This window comes from Myripristis murdjan, chromosome 9 (genome assembly GCF_902150065.1).
Source record: "Myripristis murdjan chromosome 9, fMyrMur1.1, whole genome shotgun sequence".
NCBI classification, from domain to species: Eukaryota; Metazoa; Chordata; class Actinopteri; order Holocentriformes; family Holocentridae; genus Myripristis; species Myripristis murdjan.
Genome location: NC_043988.1, coordinates 16,632,637 through 16,651,036, shown reverse-complemented (window position 1 = coordinate 16,651,036; position 18,400 = coordinate 16,632,637). Strand labels below are relative to the sequence as shown.

General features: G+C 40.9%; 2 protein-coding genes across 4 annotated transcripts; both read left to right on the top strand.

Annotated features, from left to right (window-relative positions):
- Window positions 1–222: 222 nt before the first annotated feature.
- On the top strand, window positions 223–9,886 carry polk (polymerase (DNA directed) kappa). 3 transcript variants are annotated; one of them, XM_030060743.1, is made up of 16 exons: window positions 223–352; window positions 620–775; window positions 1,254–1,373; window positions 1,503–1,655; window positions 1,925–2,056; window positions 2,366–2,516; window positions 3,063–3,284; window positions 3,677–3,801; window positions 3,954–4,120; window positions 4,239–4,271; window positions 4,397–4,493; window positions 5,720–5,891; window positions 6,051–7,115; window positions 7,743–7,791; window positions 7,981–8,105; window positions 9,009–9,886. In XM_030060743.1, the coding sequence occupies exons 2-15, from the start codon at window positions 647–649 to the stop codon at window positions 8,102–8,104; spliced, it is 2,739 nt and encodes a 912-aa protein (XP_029916603.1). In that variant the 5' UTR covers window positions 223–352; window positions 620–646; the 3' UTR covers window position 8,105; window positions 9,009–9,886. The 3 variants fall into 3 exon arrangements, with proteins under 3 accessions (XP_029916603.1, XP_029916602.1, XP_029916601.1); XM_030060742.1 differs by having other exon boundaries at window positions 7,981–8,122; XM_030060741.1 differs by having other exon boundaries at window positions 7,981–9,886.
- A 448-nt stretch (window positions 9,887–10,334) lies between these two features.
- ankdd1b (ankyrin repeat and death domain containing 1B) lies at window positions 10,335–18,307 on the top strand. The gene is made up of 16 exons (XM_030060491.1): window positions 10,335–10,545; window positions 11,051–11,151; window positions 12,966–13,064; window positions 13,176–13,274; window positions 13,980–14,084; window positions 14,518–14,622; window positions 14,800–14,898; window positions 15,424–15,522; window positions 15,677–15,775; window positions 15,967–16,065; window positions 16,196–16,294; window positions 16,561–16,656; window positions 17,052–17,253; window positions 17,553–17,684; window positions 17,833–17,976; window positions 18,032–18,307. Exons 1-15 carry the CDS (start codon window positions 10,371–10,373, stop codon window positions 17,886–17,888), a joined length of 1,665 nt encoding a protein of 554 aa, XP_029916351.1. The 5' UTR covers window positions 10,335–10,370; the 3' UTR covers window positions 17,889–17,976; window positions 18,032–18,307.
- The last annotated feature ends 93 nt before the right edge of the window (window positions 18,308–18,400 follow it).

Sequence of the window (18,400 nt, the reverse complement as noted above, 5' to 3'; positions counted from 1 at the left end):
ATATACTTCAAATCTATCTATCTATCTATCTATCTATTCTTAAGCGTTACTCAGTCGTATACAATGGACGCAATTTGTTTAGAGGTGCTTTTTAATTCATGCACTAGCTGTGGCAGCGTGGATGTGTGAGAGGGGGTGACATCCGCAAACAAAACAAGCCACACCCCCTTCGGTGATGACGTAGAGAAGCGGAAGCAACGCCATAACTCTTCAAAACTTGCCTGAACATGAACGTTAGACAGCCAGCTGTCTGCCAGCCGCCAATAAAGCCAAGAGGAGAAGAGGAAGACGTTAGACAGCCAAATGGTCTCGGTTTTGTGTTATTATTCCTGGGATTGTAAGGTTTGAGAAGGTTAGTCGCTGATTATTAGTAGTAATATGATGTATTCAGTTTAGCCAGCGAGAAGCAGGATGATGGTGTAGTATTGATGAACAATGGGACATATAATAGATGGATCACGTTATATATGCTACCGCAGTGTCAACCACGTTTAGGGCACAGCTGAGATGTGATAGTATTAGTGAACATGTTATCAGTCTGACGAACTGATGTAATTGCCTATAGCCTATATTATCCATACCGTCCAGCCTGCTTTTATCCATGTCTTTTCATTCTTAGGGTCCATTCTTGGGCAAGAGCTTAGGGATGGAGAATGGGGGTGCATCCACCAAAGAGGAGGGCTTCCTCTCCAGAATGGCCCTCAATGACAACAAGGCTGGCATGGAGGGTCTTGACAGGGACAAGATCAACAAGATCATCATGGAGTCATCAAAGGTAAGATGCCAATAAGTGAAACACACCTGTTCACCGGTTCACTGAGCTCGCTGCTGTGTGGAAATGGTCTTCACAGACTCAGCGAAGTCCTGCACACAACCTTGCAGAGCTGCGGATCCATTCACTCAAATTTGAGGATGATGTGAATCACTTGCTTGCTTCAATAACCAGCAAGAATCTTCACAAAGACAAGGGATGTGTAGGAAGGTAAAAAATGGGGTCTCTGTAGTGTTCACTGGACCATAGGAGATGTGAGCTACATTTCTTTTCTTTCTTTTTTTTTTTTTTTTTGAAGTGTGAGGCACATTGGCTGTGTCCAGCCTAGTGTGAAAGTCTCATATCCCCAGGTTAAAAGCATACATTTGCACGGCACTGAGAATAGAGGTGTGCTATTAAAGCTTATCATTATAGATGGTGCAAAAAAAAAAAAAAAAAAAAAAATCCATCAGTTTTCATCCTCCATGTACCACTCCCGCAGGGTTCCCGCTTCTATGAGAATGAGCTGAAGAGAGAGCAGCAGGTGAACCAGCGCATTGAGAAAATGATGCTGCAGAAGGCACAGATCACAGAGCAACAGCTTAAGAAAGCACAAGCTCAGGTACACGAGCACAATGCACAAAGCTGTTTTTGTCATTCCAAAACGCAGACACACACGAAAAGTGCTGTGCTGTTTCTGTTAAATAAATAAGTCATATTTCCTGTTCAGACATAAGATCTCTCTTTGTAGGTGGACAGGTTGGCCTCTGAGCTGGAAAGGAGCCGTGATCTAAACCGTGTGATTGTACATGTGGACATGGATGCTTTCTATGCTGCTGTGGAGATGAGGGACTGCCCAGAGCTGAAGGATAAACCCATGGCTGTAGGGTCCATGAGCATGCTTGTGAGTTAAATTGCCATCTGGCAGATTTAAACACTTATGACTGTGATTAATCCTGGTATTATGTGATGATCCCAGATGATACATAAGCAAATCCTGTTCTTCATTATGGCTCTTTAGAGACTTCTGGATAAAAAAAAAATACACACACACAGACACACACACACACACACATACATACATACATACATATATCTATATATATATAGATAGATATATATAGATATATATATATATATAGATATATATAGATATTTTGCCTACTTTTTCAGTCAACATCAAACTACCATGCAAGGAAGTTTGGGGTTCGAGCGGCCATGCCTGGCTTCATTGCAAAGAAACTCTGTCCCAACCTGATCATTGTCCCGACCAACTTTGACCAGTACAGAGCAGTGAGCGATGAGGTGAGAAAGCCGGCAAAACGCACACACACACACACACACACATACTCACATATACAAAGAAATGAATATAGACATGCAGACACTGATAACAAGAATGAAAACCCATGGTATGCATTACTATTATATAATGGATAGCTCTGCTCCTTAGTCCTGATTTCCTGAAACATGCTACAAAATACCTGATGGGCACACATACTTCTTGAGAGTGTGCTTTGCAGTAATTGTAAGACAGTTAAGAGGGTTTCAGAGCTCTTATGCCTTTTTGCTTAAGCAGACAACAGTCCATAAATCCTTAACTGCTTGCATTAGATCCGGGAGATCTTTGCAGACTATGACCCCCACTTCCAGCCACTGAGCCTGGATGAAGCCTATCTGGATTTCACAGACCACCTGGAACAGAGGAAGAGCTGGCCGGAGTCCTTACGCACACATCGCTTCCGCACCAGCAGCTCTGGAACAGGTAGGACTCAGTTGTACTGAAAAATACAATCATTACACGATGCCGTGTGTTTGTTTTTAATAACTGCAGCATTTACTGCAATAATTATAGTTTTAATGATGTGTCATATCATAGATATTTACTAGGACAAGTTCTATTTCATGATCAATGTGACAACAAACTGCTAATGTATGATGAACTACTAGCTATATGCACTAGCTCAGTAATACCATTACATTTGTAATATTCTTGAATTTCGGTAGCTGTTCATACATCATATTTGAAGGCAGACAGAACTGTGTGTGGGATATGAAGCAAATGGCGGAAGGACGTTAAAAACTGGACAGAAGAAGCAAATTAGTGAACATCAGGACTATAGTACCACTGTCTCTTGTCTGCATTGTATTTTCCTCATCTCAAGCGTACCAAAAGACATGACTAGTACAAGATGAAATATAAAAACAATCTGTTATCATGTCTTGTTCCCTCCATCTCTTTCATCTTTAATCACCCCATCTTTTTCTTGTTTACTTCTGTGTCGTAACCCTCCCTGCTCTCTGTGTGAAGTTGAAGGGCAGGAGAAGCTCCCTCAGGAGAAAGAGGGTGAGGCAGAAGACCTCTCTCCTGTTCTGTTTGAGGACAGCCCAAACTCCTCTCCCTGCTTGCCGGGTGCTGGAGGTGCTGGGGTCGCTGGTGGGGCTTTCGAGGTGTTTGGAACGTCTGCAGAGGACGCTGTGAGAGAGATGCGCTTCCGCATTGAGCAGAAGACCATGCTGACTGCCAGTGCAGGTCAGGAGAGGGTTTCATCCTTGCACACTCAGCAATATGCTTTAGCCACACCTTTAGCTCTTTGCAAGGAGCTACCTGGGGTTTACAATATGAATATAACTGCAATACAACTGTTCTCAGCAATAACAACATTTATAAAAACATTTATAAAAACATATATATTGAATCCCACCAGAGTTTTCTTTTGTGTATCTCACTTGCTATGTTATGCTGTCTGAGTAAAACCAAATTCAGAATTTGCAAAAACGTAGCATACGCATTATAATAACAAAACTGCTCACTGGTGATAATAACAAAAGTCTGCCAAGTCTTTCCTGGACATTTGTTTGTCTGTATGATTAACATTAACACATGTGGTTTACCAGCCATTGGTTTACAATTCGCTCCTCTAGGCATTGCTCCAAACATGATGCTTGCCAAGGTGTGCAGTGACAAGAACAAGCCCAACGGCCAATACAGACTCCCCTCCAGCAGAGAGGCAGTCATGGACTTCATCCAGAACCTACCAGTTCGCAAAGTACAGTACACATTTCTCAAGCTAAAACATAAACATAGCCCGTGGGTCTTGTGAAAGATGTAGTGTGAAGAGACTAATGAATGGAACAAGATGGATGACAGGAATTTTATATCACAACATGAAGCCAGTAAAAGTATGTTTGTGTTTTCCAGGTTTTTGGCATAGGGAAGGTGAGTGAGAAAATGCTCAGTGCTCTGGGAATCAGCAGCTGTGCTCATCTTGGTCAGCAGATGGCGTTGCTGTCCTTGTTGTTCTCTGAGACAGCCTGGCATCACTTCATGCGGGTTTCCCTGGGTTTAGGCTCTACACACATTGAAAGGTGCCTAGATCTCATTACATCTGTAGGGCAACTTCCTATTTTACGTTAACTCTCTGAGGACTCTTGAACAATATATGATGTTGGAGTTAATTAGACGGTTGTCTGCGTTTGCATTTAGGAATGAAGAACGAAAAAGCATGAGCACAGAAAGGTATGTTTTTCTTTAACCTGAAAGAGAATCTGATATATTTTCAGTTGCTTATTGCTCCCGAGCTTGGCCCTTATTACCTCCTTGGTGTGCTCCTCTCTGTCCCAACCCTCTCTTGTCTTGCACAGGACATTTAGAGAAATGAGTGCAGCTGAGGAGCAGTTGTCTTTATGCAGGGAGCTTTGTGAAGACCTAGCTGAAGACATGAAGAAGGAGGGATTGAAGGTATAGAGCCACAAAATTCTAGTTTTCTTTATGGGACATGGTATTTCATGTTCAAGTTTTTTCAAGTTTACTTTTAGAATAAGCTCATATTTGGCTAACATAATGCTAGATCTTGATATAAGAACGAGTGTAACTATTATTGCCCTCCAGTTGGGCTGGGTAATATATTGATATTATATTGATATGATATGAGACTATATAATGTCTAGGATTTTGGTTTTAGTAACACCGTGATCTGACATGTTTTTTTTATTTTGTCGTGGTTTTAAATGCTGTAACACAGTAAAGAGATGACATGTTATGAATTTATTACACTGTTGTAGCTGTTATGTTATTTGTCTCTACCTGCTTGGTCATCATATCCACATTATTAATGATTGTTTATCAAAAATGTCTTGTGTTTAAATATCTATCTACAATATCGTCATAATATTGATATGGAGGTATTTGGTCAAATTTATTGTGATATTTGTGTTTGTCCATATTGCCCATCCATATCCTCTGGGTTACACCAACCATGCAAATTTTTGTATTACATTCATAGTTTATGATTTTATAACCGCTGAGCAGTCATTGCTTGGCTGGATCATACCTTGAAGCTGTGGAAGATTGCCTCAGAGTTTTCCAGAGGGAAAAGGGAGAGAAAGAAAACCAAAAGGGTACTTCAGGAGAAATGGACAATACCGCAAAAATGGATTGATAGAAAGGGGTAATATTTGTTTAAAAAAATCACAAATGTTATTCTTGGCCTTCCTAGAACCACCCTGACTCCAGACAGAATCTCATACAATTACCTCAACCTGTTCATTCCTCTCCCAATCGATGGGGAGAGCACTGGATGGCTTGGCACGGCCGTCACCCCCCTGCCTGGGTCCCGATGTGGCCCTGATAGCTGCAGGAAATGGTGGGCCATTAAAGAGACAGCAGGGGACAACTATCAGCCTTGGAAATGTCTCTCTGGGAGATGATCACATTACTGTGGAAGTGCTTTGTGGCCCGTTACTCACCCAGTGCATTCTGACGAATCAATCAGTGATATGACAGATCACACAGATATCCATCCATGTTCTATTTATGGTCCTTCCATACAGTGTATCTATCATTGATTATTTCTGTAATTAAGACGTTGCTAGATAGCCTTTCAGAACTGTTTCATACAGAAATGGCCTTAACTATTTCCCGATGCTAACATGTATTCAACTGTGTTGTTTTTAATATTCTTGAAGGGTAAAACGGTGACATTGAAGCTGAAGAATGTGAACTTTGAGGTGAAAACCAGGGCATGGACGTTGCCATATGCTGTTGCTACAGTGGACGAGATCTTTGCTGTGGCTAAGGACTTACTCAAAACTGAGATAGAAAATGTCAGCCCCCAGCTACTGAGACTGAGGCTTATGGGTAATTAAACATTGCATACCTAACATACCAATTTCTATATCTATTGTAAAATATATTTGATTAATTCAGTGACACATTGCATGTTGAAGCAGTAACACAGTTGATAATGCCTCTATTCTGTTCTAAGTTGTCTTGATATCATTTGTTTTTGTGTTGTAGGTGTTCGGATATCTGCCTTTGTCAGTACAGATGACAAGACACCCCTGCAGAAGAGCATTGTTGGCTTCCTTAAGCAAAGCAAGGCAGACTCTGGTGGCCCTTCCCAACATGTTTGTCAAAAGCCTGGGAAAGAGCTTCTTGTCAATGGCTCTACCCAGTCTGGACCCCTTGCTTGCCCTCCTGTAGTTGAGAAGGGCCAGAAGCAGGGTGAGGTCCCCTGGCTGGCGAAGCAGAGGGGGTCAGAGGTGACCCAAATCAGAGGGCAGCAGCAACAGTCTTTCTTCCAAAGGGCCCATGCCCAGAGACTGCGACTCCAGGCGGAGAGTGCAAACAAGCAAGAAGAAAGACATGGGGACAGTCCGTCTGTGATAACTTCCACAGGGATCCACGTTGACAAGAGTGAGGGCTCACCAACAAAGGCACATGAATCAGAGAGAAGATTTACATTCTCAGGTAAAAGAGAAGCTCTTCCTAATACAGAAAATGTCAGTGTCCTCCCCCTAGAGGCCCATGCATCCACATTGGAGAGGAGTGGCACAGACTCAGAGAGCCTCACGTGTCCTGTGTGCTGTAGACAGGTGAAGACCTCCAACTTGTATGTTTTCAACAAACACATAGACCAGTGTCTCAGCAACGTTTCTACAAAGCTGGACCCAAACACAGACACTGACTCAGACTCAGATATGGAACCAGAGAAGGGCCACCAAGGATGTGAAGTGATGGACGATGAGAGGGAGGAGTGTGATGCTAAAAAGGAGAAGGAGAGAGAGAAGGTGGAGCAAAGTAAAGACTCAAGCGTCATTGAAACGTCTGAACCAACAATCAACGAGTCAGAGGACATCTCGGAACAGGGGCCATTTGAACCAGATGAGTCGCACTATGATCATACAGGTCCCGTCCTCATCTGTCCAATATGTCAGGTGTCCCAGGACACTGATGATCTCACTGTCTTCAACTGCCATGTTGATGTCTGCCTGAACCAGGATGTGCTGCATGAGCTGAGGGGACAAACATCTCTGACCACTGATCTACCTTCAGTTACTGTTACTAACAGCAATGTCACAGGTGAGGTTAATAAATGACAAAGTACAGTATTCCTTCAAGCTTACAGGAACCTAATGCTTTGCACTGAGATGAATCAAGCACTTTTTGTGTGCACTTCATTATGAATCATTCATTTTGTTCTTTGCTGACTGTTGGGATGCCAGCCTGTTATTCCATGCATGGATCTAAAATCTGAGAATGCATCCATTACTATTGATGCCAGATATTTGCCATTCAGAGTAACTCTTAACTGTGGTTTATGTGACATCTCCGGAGTAAATAAAAGTTATGCACATGTGGATGAGTGGGTGTGGGTGGCCTGCGACCTTATCATTTACTGACAGTAGCATTGTATTGGATGTGTGTATTGATTCCCACAGAGAAGAGACATCTCATTTCACCCCATGGGGCTTCCTTTGCCCTGCTCTTGGAAATGGCTAAATCACTTTTTCACCTATTCACTTCCCACAATGGACTGTCTGTCCACCCCAGTTTCCTCTTAAACAAGCCTGCCTCAGAAATTGCACTCTTTTTATCCCTGAAGAGGTGGCGCAATCCCCCCTCATAGATAGTTGTCATTTCTTTTTGCCAGGGAGGAGATAAGGATGGAGTTTTTCCTTATCCATGAGTTTCTGTTTCTGTTCACAGAGAGAGAGCAACCTTTGCCAAGGCATGCGAACAAAGGCAAGATCAAAAGGTGAGATTGCTCAATTACAGATTGTTGCTTCAACAAACGTCAGAGCTGGCAATTGTGTATGTCCGTATGTATATTCCTTAGAGGTAAAGTGACATGAATTTATTTGTGATGTAATTAAACAAGTGGAGAGTTGTGCTTTTATTTCTTCTATAACGAGTATTTTTTGTGTTATCTTTTCATGGCTTTTAGACGAGGCTCACCCACCTCTCCTCCCTCTAAGAAGGCCAGAGGCCCTGGCCGTCACAACACCATCGACAAGTTCTTCAAGCGACAGACGTCATACACACAGAATGTCCCTCCTCATCGGAAATAAAGTCAGTGGAAAAGACAGGTGACTGGTGCCTTGTGTCCACTACTCAGGTTTTAGCCTCACTATAATATGTTTGGGTCAAAGTCAGTGTCTCCACTCTTTTGAGATCCTGACCTAACCAGGCTGAACCACAGTTGAGCCACAACATCCAAGCTTGAGTATTGTAATGTAATGATAAATGCAGTGTTTTCTTCTGGGAAGGGTTTTGCACAGTAGGACGTTTTAATAGTTAACAGTGTTGAATTCGTACTTGTGTCAAGAAGTAAACAACTGGAAGAACGATAACACTGAAACTCAATTGCCTATCTCTTCACTCAGGTTCTTAAACATAATGTACCTTTATTATTTTCAAACTCCGATGTTCATTGGCTATCTGTTTGATCAAGAGAGGAAGACCTAACCATGGTAAGAACATAGCTGATGGCAAAGAGCCATCCTGATGTTCTTCTTACTTTGAAATGCTGTTTCAGAAGACATTGCATTGTATAAGTGATCTTCACATTTTGCTGTCCTTGGAAAGTTTTTTTTGGGTGAAAAATAATTCAGAAAACATGTGTAGCATCATAGTTAGAGTTAGGGTTCACGCTATGGAGTTAGTAGTCTTTACTTACTGTTATTGTATAATTGGCACAATACTGGTGGGTCCATGGCCTTGTGTGGTTTAGTCCATCGGCCAGTTTAATGTCATCATTTTGGTCAGTCGAAATCCAGCGAAGCCGTATATCAGCTGAAGCTTGTTAGGATGGAGGTAGAGTGGAAGAGTCAGGGGACACCTCATAATTTGAAAACAGCAAACATCTTGTACATTTAATCAACATTTTGTTTCATCAGTGAAGTTAGAAGACAACAAAACAAACCAAGGCCAGAAATTCATTGTGATTCCTCTCTTAATTATTTTGTGAAACAGTTGACGATGACTCAAACCGGCTGGGTGACAAGAGGGAGCCAGTGGAGCTAAATCCTGATCAGTGGACAATATACTTCAGAGTTTAGATCTTGTCTGCACCTTTCTGGTTTAGGATTGTACGTAAAGTGTCACCAAAAACATGCTGCCATATGTAACTGATCTCTGCCAAATCTGATATCAAGTATGCTGTTGATAAGAAATTTATTATTTAATTTGGACAGTGATGCTGCTGTATGTGTTTTTCGTTTAATGTGCCATGTAGATGTACAAAACGTTTTGGGTTCTTTTGCATTTATTGTACAGTATGTTAAAATTTGGGTAAATCCATAGAAATAATAAGGTTCAACCCTGTTATCACACTGTCTTTCAATGTCAGCCTGCTCTCAGTTGCACAATGAAGAATAAGCCTAAAGTTTTTATTATAAAGTATGCTAAGACTATGACGCTATTTATTACAGGTATGTGCATTTTTTACCTGAAAGAGATATTTAAATAGAACGTTTCCACTGTTTCCTCAGTTTTATTTGTATTTTACGATGTTTGATATTAAATAATGAATATTTAATAATGGAGATAAGAGATTCCTTCTATCATTATGGGATAGGGTTAGTTAAATCTCAGTTTATTATCCGGTTGAAATTTCAACTTGAGAAATGTTATTTCGTCTTTCCATGTCACATTATCTGAGTTATGGCTCAACAGGATTGGGTCACTGAGTAAACAAGCAGCAATAAAGAGAGAGGTGTGGCCTGTGACTGACCAGCAGCAGACGTTTTTCAGTCATGTGATTGTATACAGCTCTGAGGTGAGGTTGATTGTCATTGCTGAAACGGTATGCTTAGCTAAAGGTGCTTGAATAAATAAAGCCTGAAGCATTATTGGAGGCTCATTTCATCTCTCTAGATTCGACACTAAAAGAAAATGACGCTGAAAACAGTAAGGGTATCGTGTTAATTAAGGCATAATAGATAATAGATGAATCTGTGCTTTTAATAAAGGTTTTATGTTAAACTGTTTTTATTACTACATTTCTGAGGGTGTGAGCGGCTAGAGTAAACAAGGTTCAGCCCTCCAGCCTTCTTAATACAGCAAGAGTTCAGTGTTTCTCCATTCCAAGGCTAGCTCTTTCACTCTGATAATATGACCTACAGCAGAGTGGTTCATACAAGGTTCTTCTTATACAGGGGTTAAACTGAATTTGTACAGATTCAGGGTAAGAATAGTAAGTGGTTTTTTAATGTTACAAGTCCTTAGTGTGGGGAATATTTGAATGGAAGCACAGCACAATCTTTGTGCTTTGAGTGAAAGCTTGAAGTTAGCCTAAGCCCGCTCTGACTACAGAAAGAGGTCACTTGCAGAGCTATGGAGAGAAGAGTTTTGGCTTTGAGGCAACAAGTAAGGAAGCATGCACCGAAGAAGGAGAATCTGGACCCGAGAAAATGGGTGAGACCTGAGACGGTGAGGAACTTGACTGACTTCATACTCAACAAGGACACAGACAAAGACACGGACAAAAGCTTCAACAACAAAGAGATGTGTGAGTACAAAAAAAACTGAGGGGACACCAAAGAGAGAACAAGTGAAATAGAGTCTGTGTGGCTTTCCAGGGCAATGTAAAATAAAATAAAACAAATAAATTCATCCAGTACTTTGTGAGTACACAGTAAATGATTTCAAACTGAAATATAAAAGGTAAAAGCCTGAAGCAACTGAAGTTTTCATGTCGAACACGTTTTAGAGCCTTTTTGCCATTGCATTAAATGACTGGTGTTTGACATAGGCACTGCAAATGGGGGAAACATAACTAGAGGGGTGGAATGTGCCTCTCCTTGGTTAACCATAACTCAAAATGGTAGACTTATTGACTGTATGCCTGTACCTGTAGCACAAGATCTGTGGTTATGTTTGCACATGGCTCAAATACACACTCAGATTATGTTGTCTGTGATGTCGTGACACAAATGTGGGGCTGAATAGAGCCTAACTAAATAACAACAAATCTACCTGAATCTGAAGCCATTCCCTTCTGCTGTGCTACGCAGTGCTTGAGACAGAGAAGCAGTACATTGAAGCTGCAAAGAGGAACGATGTGGAGACCATGAAGACCCTTGGGAGGCGGGTGAATGCCAATGCAAAGAATGTGGTGGGTTTACAAAGGCAACCCATGTCTGCAATAGAAACAATCTCACCACACCGCACTGTATAATATTATACACAGAGAATCAAAGGCTGACCATTTCTAGAACAGAGTGTAATCTTCTTTCTTCTTTTTTAACAATGTGTTTATAGGGATTTTTCAAATGTATTCATCATTGCATTACATTATTCAGCACAGAAAAAAGAAATGGGAATGTAAACAGAGGCTACATGTAGTGCACAGGCAAAAGGTCAGAGCATACATTGGAAGCTGTCATCTTCCAGTTACAGACAGTGAATCTTGTAGCCATTACTTATTAGCAACATTGCTTTGCAAGAACTCACCAGATTTTTTTCAAATGATTCTGCTTTTACCTTAATAATATAAGCCAGTTTTTCCACAGCACCACAAGATGAAAAGTCCTTGATATGTGGATTTATGCTTGGTCTATTCACTTCATTCAAAGTTAGGGTCATTACTCTCTCTGCCTGTAATGGACACATATATATTCAAATGCTTCAAATGCCTGAGGATAAACTCATAGTATTCACATCTTTAGTGTGTAAGGGATATTCAGCTGTGTTATTTGGTAAATCATGTCAACTGCCTTGCTTCAAAACTCTGAATGACATTACATTCCCACTAACAGGTGAGGAGAGTACCTCTACTAGCATTACATTTAAAACACGTCTGGTATGTTAGGATTAAAAATTATTCAATTTCACTGATGTTATATTTGTTCTTATAAACCAGTTATACAAGATGAGAGTTGATAGTTTGGGTTTGTGCCTTCTGGCATACATCAGACCATTCCTCTGCTGTTATATCCTACTGTAAGTCTGATCTCCAGGCTTCATGTCTATGTTTTGAGGATTCTCTTGCTTTGTCAAAAAAAAAAAAAAAAATGTTATACAGCAGTGATATCTTTGAATCCTACCCTGTGATATCTTTGATTCAAACCCTAGGCTATGTTTGACCATCATTTCCTCAAGCACAGAGAGGGAGGGCTGTGCAAGCAAGTGGTTTTGACATGATACAGTAAGATTTCTTATCTGTAAAAGCTTAAGGAAATACTTTTGAGTGGTGGCATACGTTTCCTTTAGTTCTGTAAATGACATTAGCCTCCCATATTTGTATAGGCCTGTTATCTTGCTTAAGCCTTTAATTGCCCAAGCTTTCAAACCAGCATCATTTCTTCCTGGTGCAAATGGATTATTACCCTGAATTGGAGGGAAATCTGATAGAAAGGGGGCTTCACACATACATTTTTGGACCTCATGCCATATGCAGGTTGTGTTTTTTAGGATTTATTTATTTATTTATTTATTTATTTATTTATTTGTCAGTTTCATTAAGTGCTTTAACTGAGAGGTTAAAGGTAACCCTTGAGCTGAATATGCTCATGAACCCATGCTGGTGGCTCTACTGGAGAGAAATAGCACGTGGCTGCTCTCAGTTGGGCTGCCCAGCAAAGACTGGCAAATTTAAAGCCTCCTCTGTCCCAGTGTACAAAAGGGAGAGGCAGAGTGTTGCAGGTTTTCTGTTCCAAATGAAATCGGTAAAAACTTTTTTAGACCTTTGAAAAAAAAAAAAAAAAACAGACTCAGGTGGGGGTAAAGGAATTGACTGAAACAAATAAAGAAGTTTTGGCAGTGTATTAATTTTTGGGATGTTGATGCAGCCAATGAATGAGAGTTATCTTAATGAGAGAGTTCTTTAATTAAATCTATACCTTATTTTAAGCTCCAAACACCTTATTTTAGGATTTCGGAGCAATGCTGTATAAATGGATAATCTACAAGTGTAATTGATTATTCCAGCATGACAGGACTGCCCTTCACTATGCAGTGGCTGGCAAAAATGTAGAAGCTGTGCAGCTACTTCTACAGCGCAGGGTCAAGGTGGATCAGAAAGACAAGGTGAGGGTCTGAAATGCTGAATTTGAACATTTGTACAGTAGAAGTAAACAAAAATGTTTCTCCTTCTATCACCTCTCTCACCTCCTTCATTTTCTCTTTCTTCATTGACAGTATGGAGTGGTACCCATTCACTTGGCTGCTTGGTTTGGCAGTTTGGAAATCATGAAACTGTTAGTGCAGGCTGGAGCTGAGCAGAAGATTGAGAATGAGGTAAACAACTTGAAGAAACGAACGTCCTATTGTATTTCAATGACTACAAAATTAGAATACCCACAGATTAGGCCTGTCAACCTTTTTATCCTGTGCAGTATTTTAATATGGGCCACCTCAGGCGTATGTCTTCAAGCACTATTCTGTATTTCATATCCAACACTTGCATACCACTGAGCAGCAGTTGTCATTTTAAAATTGCATGTAATGTAGCTTTGGCTTTTTGGTCAAGCACTAAATATATTATCACATATTCAAACAACACATAAACAGTTCTAAATATCAAAAAATATGCACCAGAGAAGTACATATGTACAAGATAACACTTTGTTGTTGTCTTATACCTAGGAAGATGCAGTCTAGACGTCTGCTAAAATGTGACTTTTAAACCCCATGTTGCCTTATTTCAGCCTAGAAGTCTTTTAAATGGCTAATCAAAGCAAAATTGCTCAGTGGGATGTTCCTCTTGCTACCAATTACTGTGTCTTAGAAGCCCTTGTTCTGCATGCTGGTCAGATATCCATTCATTTCACAGTGCTCTTCACAGTGCAGCTCTCACAGTGAAATGCAATATCTTTAACAGTGCATACCATGTTAAATTTCCTTGACAACCTTTATTACATATATACATATTTTATCCCTGGGTTAGAATAAGAGAAAGTATTTTGATAATTATTTTTCCTGTTTGATGACTTTTTCCCTCAGGAAGGACTGAATATAATGCACTATGCTGCCATCAACAACCACACTGAGATTCTAGAGTACATTGTTGAAGACCTACAGATGAAAGAAATGGACAAAGAGGACGAGGTACCTACTGACTGTTTTCAACCATTCTTTGATGTCTATCTTGCTGGCTTATTATTTTTGGAAGGGTGCGACAGCTTGTTACCCCCTCTGTTAGACCTGGCAAGTATGAAGTTAGGGTTAGGAAGCACTGTCTTACAGACAACCCATCAGGGCAAAAAGTACCAAATGAACCAATACAGATGGGGATCAGGTTTATACCAAAAACAAAATTCTGCATTGGGCCACATTGGTAGAGAAGATAACTTATCTGTGCCACAACTGCAACTGAATTATCCGCTACATTTTTTTTAACGCAAAAAAAAACTTTGAGCCGAGATGAATCACTCTTCTGTCATTCATATATGACATCATTTGTGGCTTACTGGACTACAGGCTCTACCACTACCAACAACTCCAAATGTGGTTGACATGTTCCTTAATTCTCTTTTTTCAGTCAGGACGCAGACCATTTGCACTGGCTGCAGAACATGGCTGTGTCAAAATGCTGGAGATGCTGATGGAACAATCTTACAATATGGCAACCATGAAGCCCAACAAGGTCAGAGTGCAAACTTGTTGACATGGATGTTAGTTTATGTGTGTGTGTGCTGGTGACATCTATAAAATTAGCTTGAGTGCACATGTGCACACTAGTGGGTGTGTCACACCTGCAAGAAATATCAAAGACAAACATTCTTTGATGTAAGTCGTTGTTTCCCTCCCTCCCTTCTGGCAGAGCGGTGACACGCCCCTGCATTTAGCTGCCAAGAACGGCCACCTGGACGCCGTCCAACTGCTGCTGCAGAGCTTTGATACCCGTGATGAAGTCAATATGGTAGACAATCAGCGTAAACACTGTCTCTATCACAGTTTGGTTCATATGCTCTGTCACAGTGTGTGCTCAGTGGCTAATCCACTACTGGATGGTGGCTTCTCTTTGGTTTATGTAAGGAATATGAAACAACTGCTGGCTACTATCATACAACACACTATCCTGGGTTTAACGTCAACTCTATGACTGACAAACTGTATTTGTTAATGTTTTCATGGTGCCTGAAATCAAGGGTTGGCCTGGGATCTAACATAAACTGCAATTACAAGAGCTTCCCTCTTCTCTAAATAATGAAACGCCTGAAAAAGCTCCCCATATGATCCTGAATAAATTCAAATCAATATTAAGAGTTATTAGCTAATGCATGTTGCTGATACCTGTCAAAGTGTGATGGAATCCTCAATGCTAATCAGAGGTAGGCTTTGTTTTTCAACTCAATACAATCACCTTGAATGTTTTACCACCCCTGCCTGTGACATGGCTTCCCAGCACCTCTGTATTTTATAGATTGTTCTCTTCATGCTGCAGGCTGCTGAGACAGCTCTGTACCAGGCTGCAGATGGCGCGTATGAGGATTGTGCTCTGGCCCTGCTGGAGGCTGGCTGTGACCCCAACATCATCACCACGGTACAGTGAGGCACTACAGACTCAAATAATAAGGTTTACTGTTAATGGTACTACATAATGCATTAATGGGGTTAATCCTTTGGGCAGCATCAGATTTGCATGCATTAAAAAAGGTGTTTACACTTCTACCACATCTGAACACCATCTCTTTTAGGCCAAATGCAGTGCTCTCCATCCAGTTTGTGAGAGAGGTGACACATCACTGCTGAGACTCCTCCTAGATCACCAAGCCCAGATGGACTTTCAAAATCAGGTTAACAAAAACAACATAGGTGTCAGTTTGCAGCAAAGAACAAACATACATATATACACACATGCATTACCTCAGCTATATTACTGACGGTGTGTCTGTGTGCTTGCTATTGTTATGTTGCATAGTATGTCCTAATTTTGCAAAGTTAATTTTTAGATTCATGTTGTGTAACAGCATATTTTTGTTCTCAGCACCTAGAGGCTCCTCTCCACCTGGCAGTGAAGAACTGTCACATCCCTGTCATCCACTCTCTACTGATGGCTGGCTGCAACATCAATGTTACTGATAAGGTAGGCTATGCTCTGCATTCTAACACCCTCTATTGAGGTCTCAGCCTGAACATTTAAAAAACAAATCTAACTGTGAAAATGTTTTGTTGTCCTGTGTTGTTGAATTTCATTGTGCTGTTACTGTTGTTAGAGGTCCCAGACTGTGATGCATGTTGCAGCAGAGCTGGGCAGAGTAGATGTAGTGGAAATGCTTCTCAAAGCTGAGCTGGATCTGACAATCCAGGATAGGGTAAGAGTGCTCACAAACACTATTTTTGGAACTAATTCAACACCAGAGTTGCCATACTAGAAGTTAAACTGCTTTGTAAAGGCTACAGTATGAGAATATGTTTTGGGATTTTATCTGGCCAAAATCATATGTAGTTAGATCATCCAAGGGTTAAAGCACTGTACTTGATATAGAAAAACCAGAATAATATAACAATAATAATAATTTAGGAGCCCTTCAGTTCTAATTCATGTGTATGTTGTTGGACATGTTGGACCTCTGAGCAGCAGGGTAAGACAGCTCTAGGTGTGGCAGCCAGAGCAGACGAGCCTATCATTGTGGACATGATCATCAAAGCAGAAAGATACTTCGCATGGAAGAAGGTGAGGTGATAGTGATATGATTCATCCAATGTCTGTGACTTTCATGTGCCCCATTTCCAAGGCCTAGAAATCACTAATTACATTAATCATGGATGATTCATTTCCTAACATCACTATTCTAGATTAGCTGAATCCCATGTAATACTATTAAAGGGCCTGTGGTAAAAAACAAAAAGTCTGACAGACCAGAAATACTTGACAGCCAATTTTACTGACAATTTGATTAAGCATGCATTTGGTTTCCCACCCCTCCTGATATTGAAAATGAGTAGCTTTGGCATTCACATTCTCAACTGTGCATGTGTATCTTTCCAATCATCTCTCACTGTGGCCCTGTGGACTCTGAAGCTTGTGGCCTTTCTCAAGATGCTGACATGATTTGATTGCCCTTTCAGGCCAACACTGAGATTAATGAGAGTCTTCACAGCCAGTCCGCGCTAACATTTAAACTGGACCACCGCTCTGAGACCAAGGAGTTCCGTTCTGTGGCTTGGCAGCTGGCGTACCAGCTCCTGAAACCAGGCGACTGGAAAAGACTGGCAGAACATTGGAAGTTCACTAAGGAGCAAGTGGCAGCCATCGAGGAGCAGTGGACAGGTGGCAACATGCACAGGGGACAGGCTCTTGACTATGTGATTAGCTGTTCTTCATAAGAGCAAAATTCATGCAGCCTCCTAAAGCTACTGGTTCAAAAACCCAAACCATTTCAGAAAATCTAGACAGGGAAAATAACACCCTCCCCTATTCATTCTTGAATAAATAATTCAATAGCGCGCTCTTTTCCTCCCAAAATAGACTGGTTATATCATTCTCTCTACAGTAAGGTTCTAGGTTATTTCTGCTGGTTTATCAGTATTCCTCACTGGACTGGATTGGGCTGTATTTTCTGTCCACAGGGCAGCAGAGCTATCGTGAGCATGGGTACAGGATGCTGCTGATTTGGCTCCATGGGGTGGAGTTGGCTCAACAGAGTCCTGCCAAAGAGCTCTACCATGGCCTCATCTTCACAGGCAACACCAAGGCTGCAGGTACACGTGCTTAACAAGTATTTTCAAGTAGCACAAAAATACTGACAAATCTCTGAATGTGTTGCTGTGCTGACTGGGAAACATTTCCATTTTGTGTTGAATAGCATATTCATTTTTATCACAAAACTTGTCATTTATTATCTTACAGATAAGATGCGGATGGAGGCAGAGAGTGGCAGCAATAAGAGCTGCAGCATTTCATGAGGATGAGCATTGTAATGGATGGACTAGGGATCGATCAATTATCAGGGCCGATATTCAGAACTTTTCAATAAGTAGAATCATAATATTGATTTGAATGATGGCTGATATGAAAACCACTCAGGCTCTGCCTCTCTGTCTGGAAGACAGCAGAACAAAAGCGAGTAGATGGGGCAGTGTGTCTCATAATATGGTTACAATTTTCATGTCCCTGCTTTCCATTTCCTTCACTGGGTTTCTTTATACTAATGCCATGTTAGTTAAACATTTGTTAATTCAAGGTGGGTTTTTGTTGGTGTTTATAATACTGTAAATGTTGACACTGCAATTGTCAAGTTTACAACAAATGAATATCAGTTATTGGTGTCCTGGATTACTAATAATTGATATTGGTATCGGCCCTGAAAATCAATGAGGGTCGATCCCTAGCATGGACACACACCTGAATAACTTGAAGTTTACATCATTTTCAAATGCTTTAAGTTAAATGAAACATCTGTACAGACACCTGAACA

What these genes read in the sequence shown, in the direction of transcription:
- polk (XM_030060743.1), top strand. Translation starts at nt 647, where the DNA reads ATGGAGAATGGGGGTGCATCCACCAAAGAGGAGGGCTTCCTCTCCAGA. An exon ending in AAAAGCATGAGCACAGAAAG is followed by an intron (nt 4,272 to 4,396) that starts GTATGTTTTTCT and finishes TGTCTTGCACAG; the next exon opens with GACATTTAGAGAAATGAGTG. An exon ending in TACTAACAGCAATGTCACAG is followed by an intron (nt 7,116 to 7,742) that starts GTGAGGTTAATA and finishes TTCTGTTCACAG; the next exon opens with AGAGAGAGCAACCTTTGCCA.
- ankdd1b (XM_030060491.1), top strand. Translation starts at nt 10,371, where the DNA reads ATGGAGAGAAGAGTTTTGGCTTTGAGGCAACAAGTAAGGAAGCATGCA. An exon ending in ACATCAATGTTACTGATAAG is followed by an intron (nt 16,066 to 16,195) that starts GTAGGCTATGCT and finishes TACTGTTGTTAG; the next exon opens with AGGTCCCAGACTGTGATGCA. An exon ending in GATACTTCGCATGGAAGAAG is followed by an intron (nt 16,657 to 17,051) that starts GTGAGGTGATAG and finishes TTGCCCTTTCAG; the next exon opens with GCCAACACTGAGATTAATGA.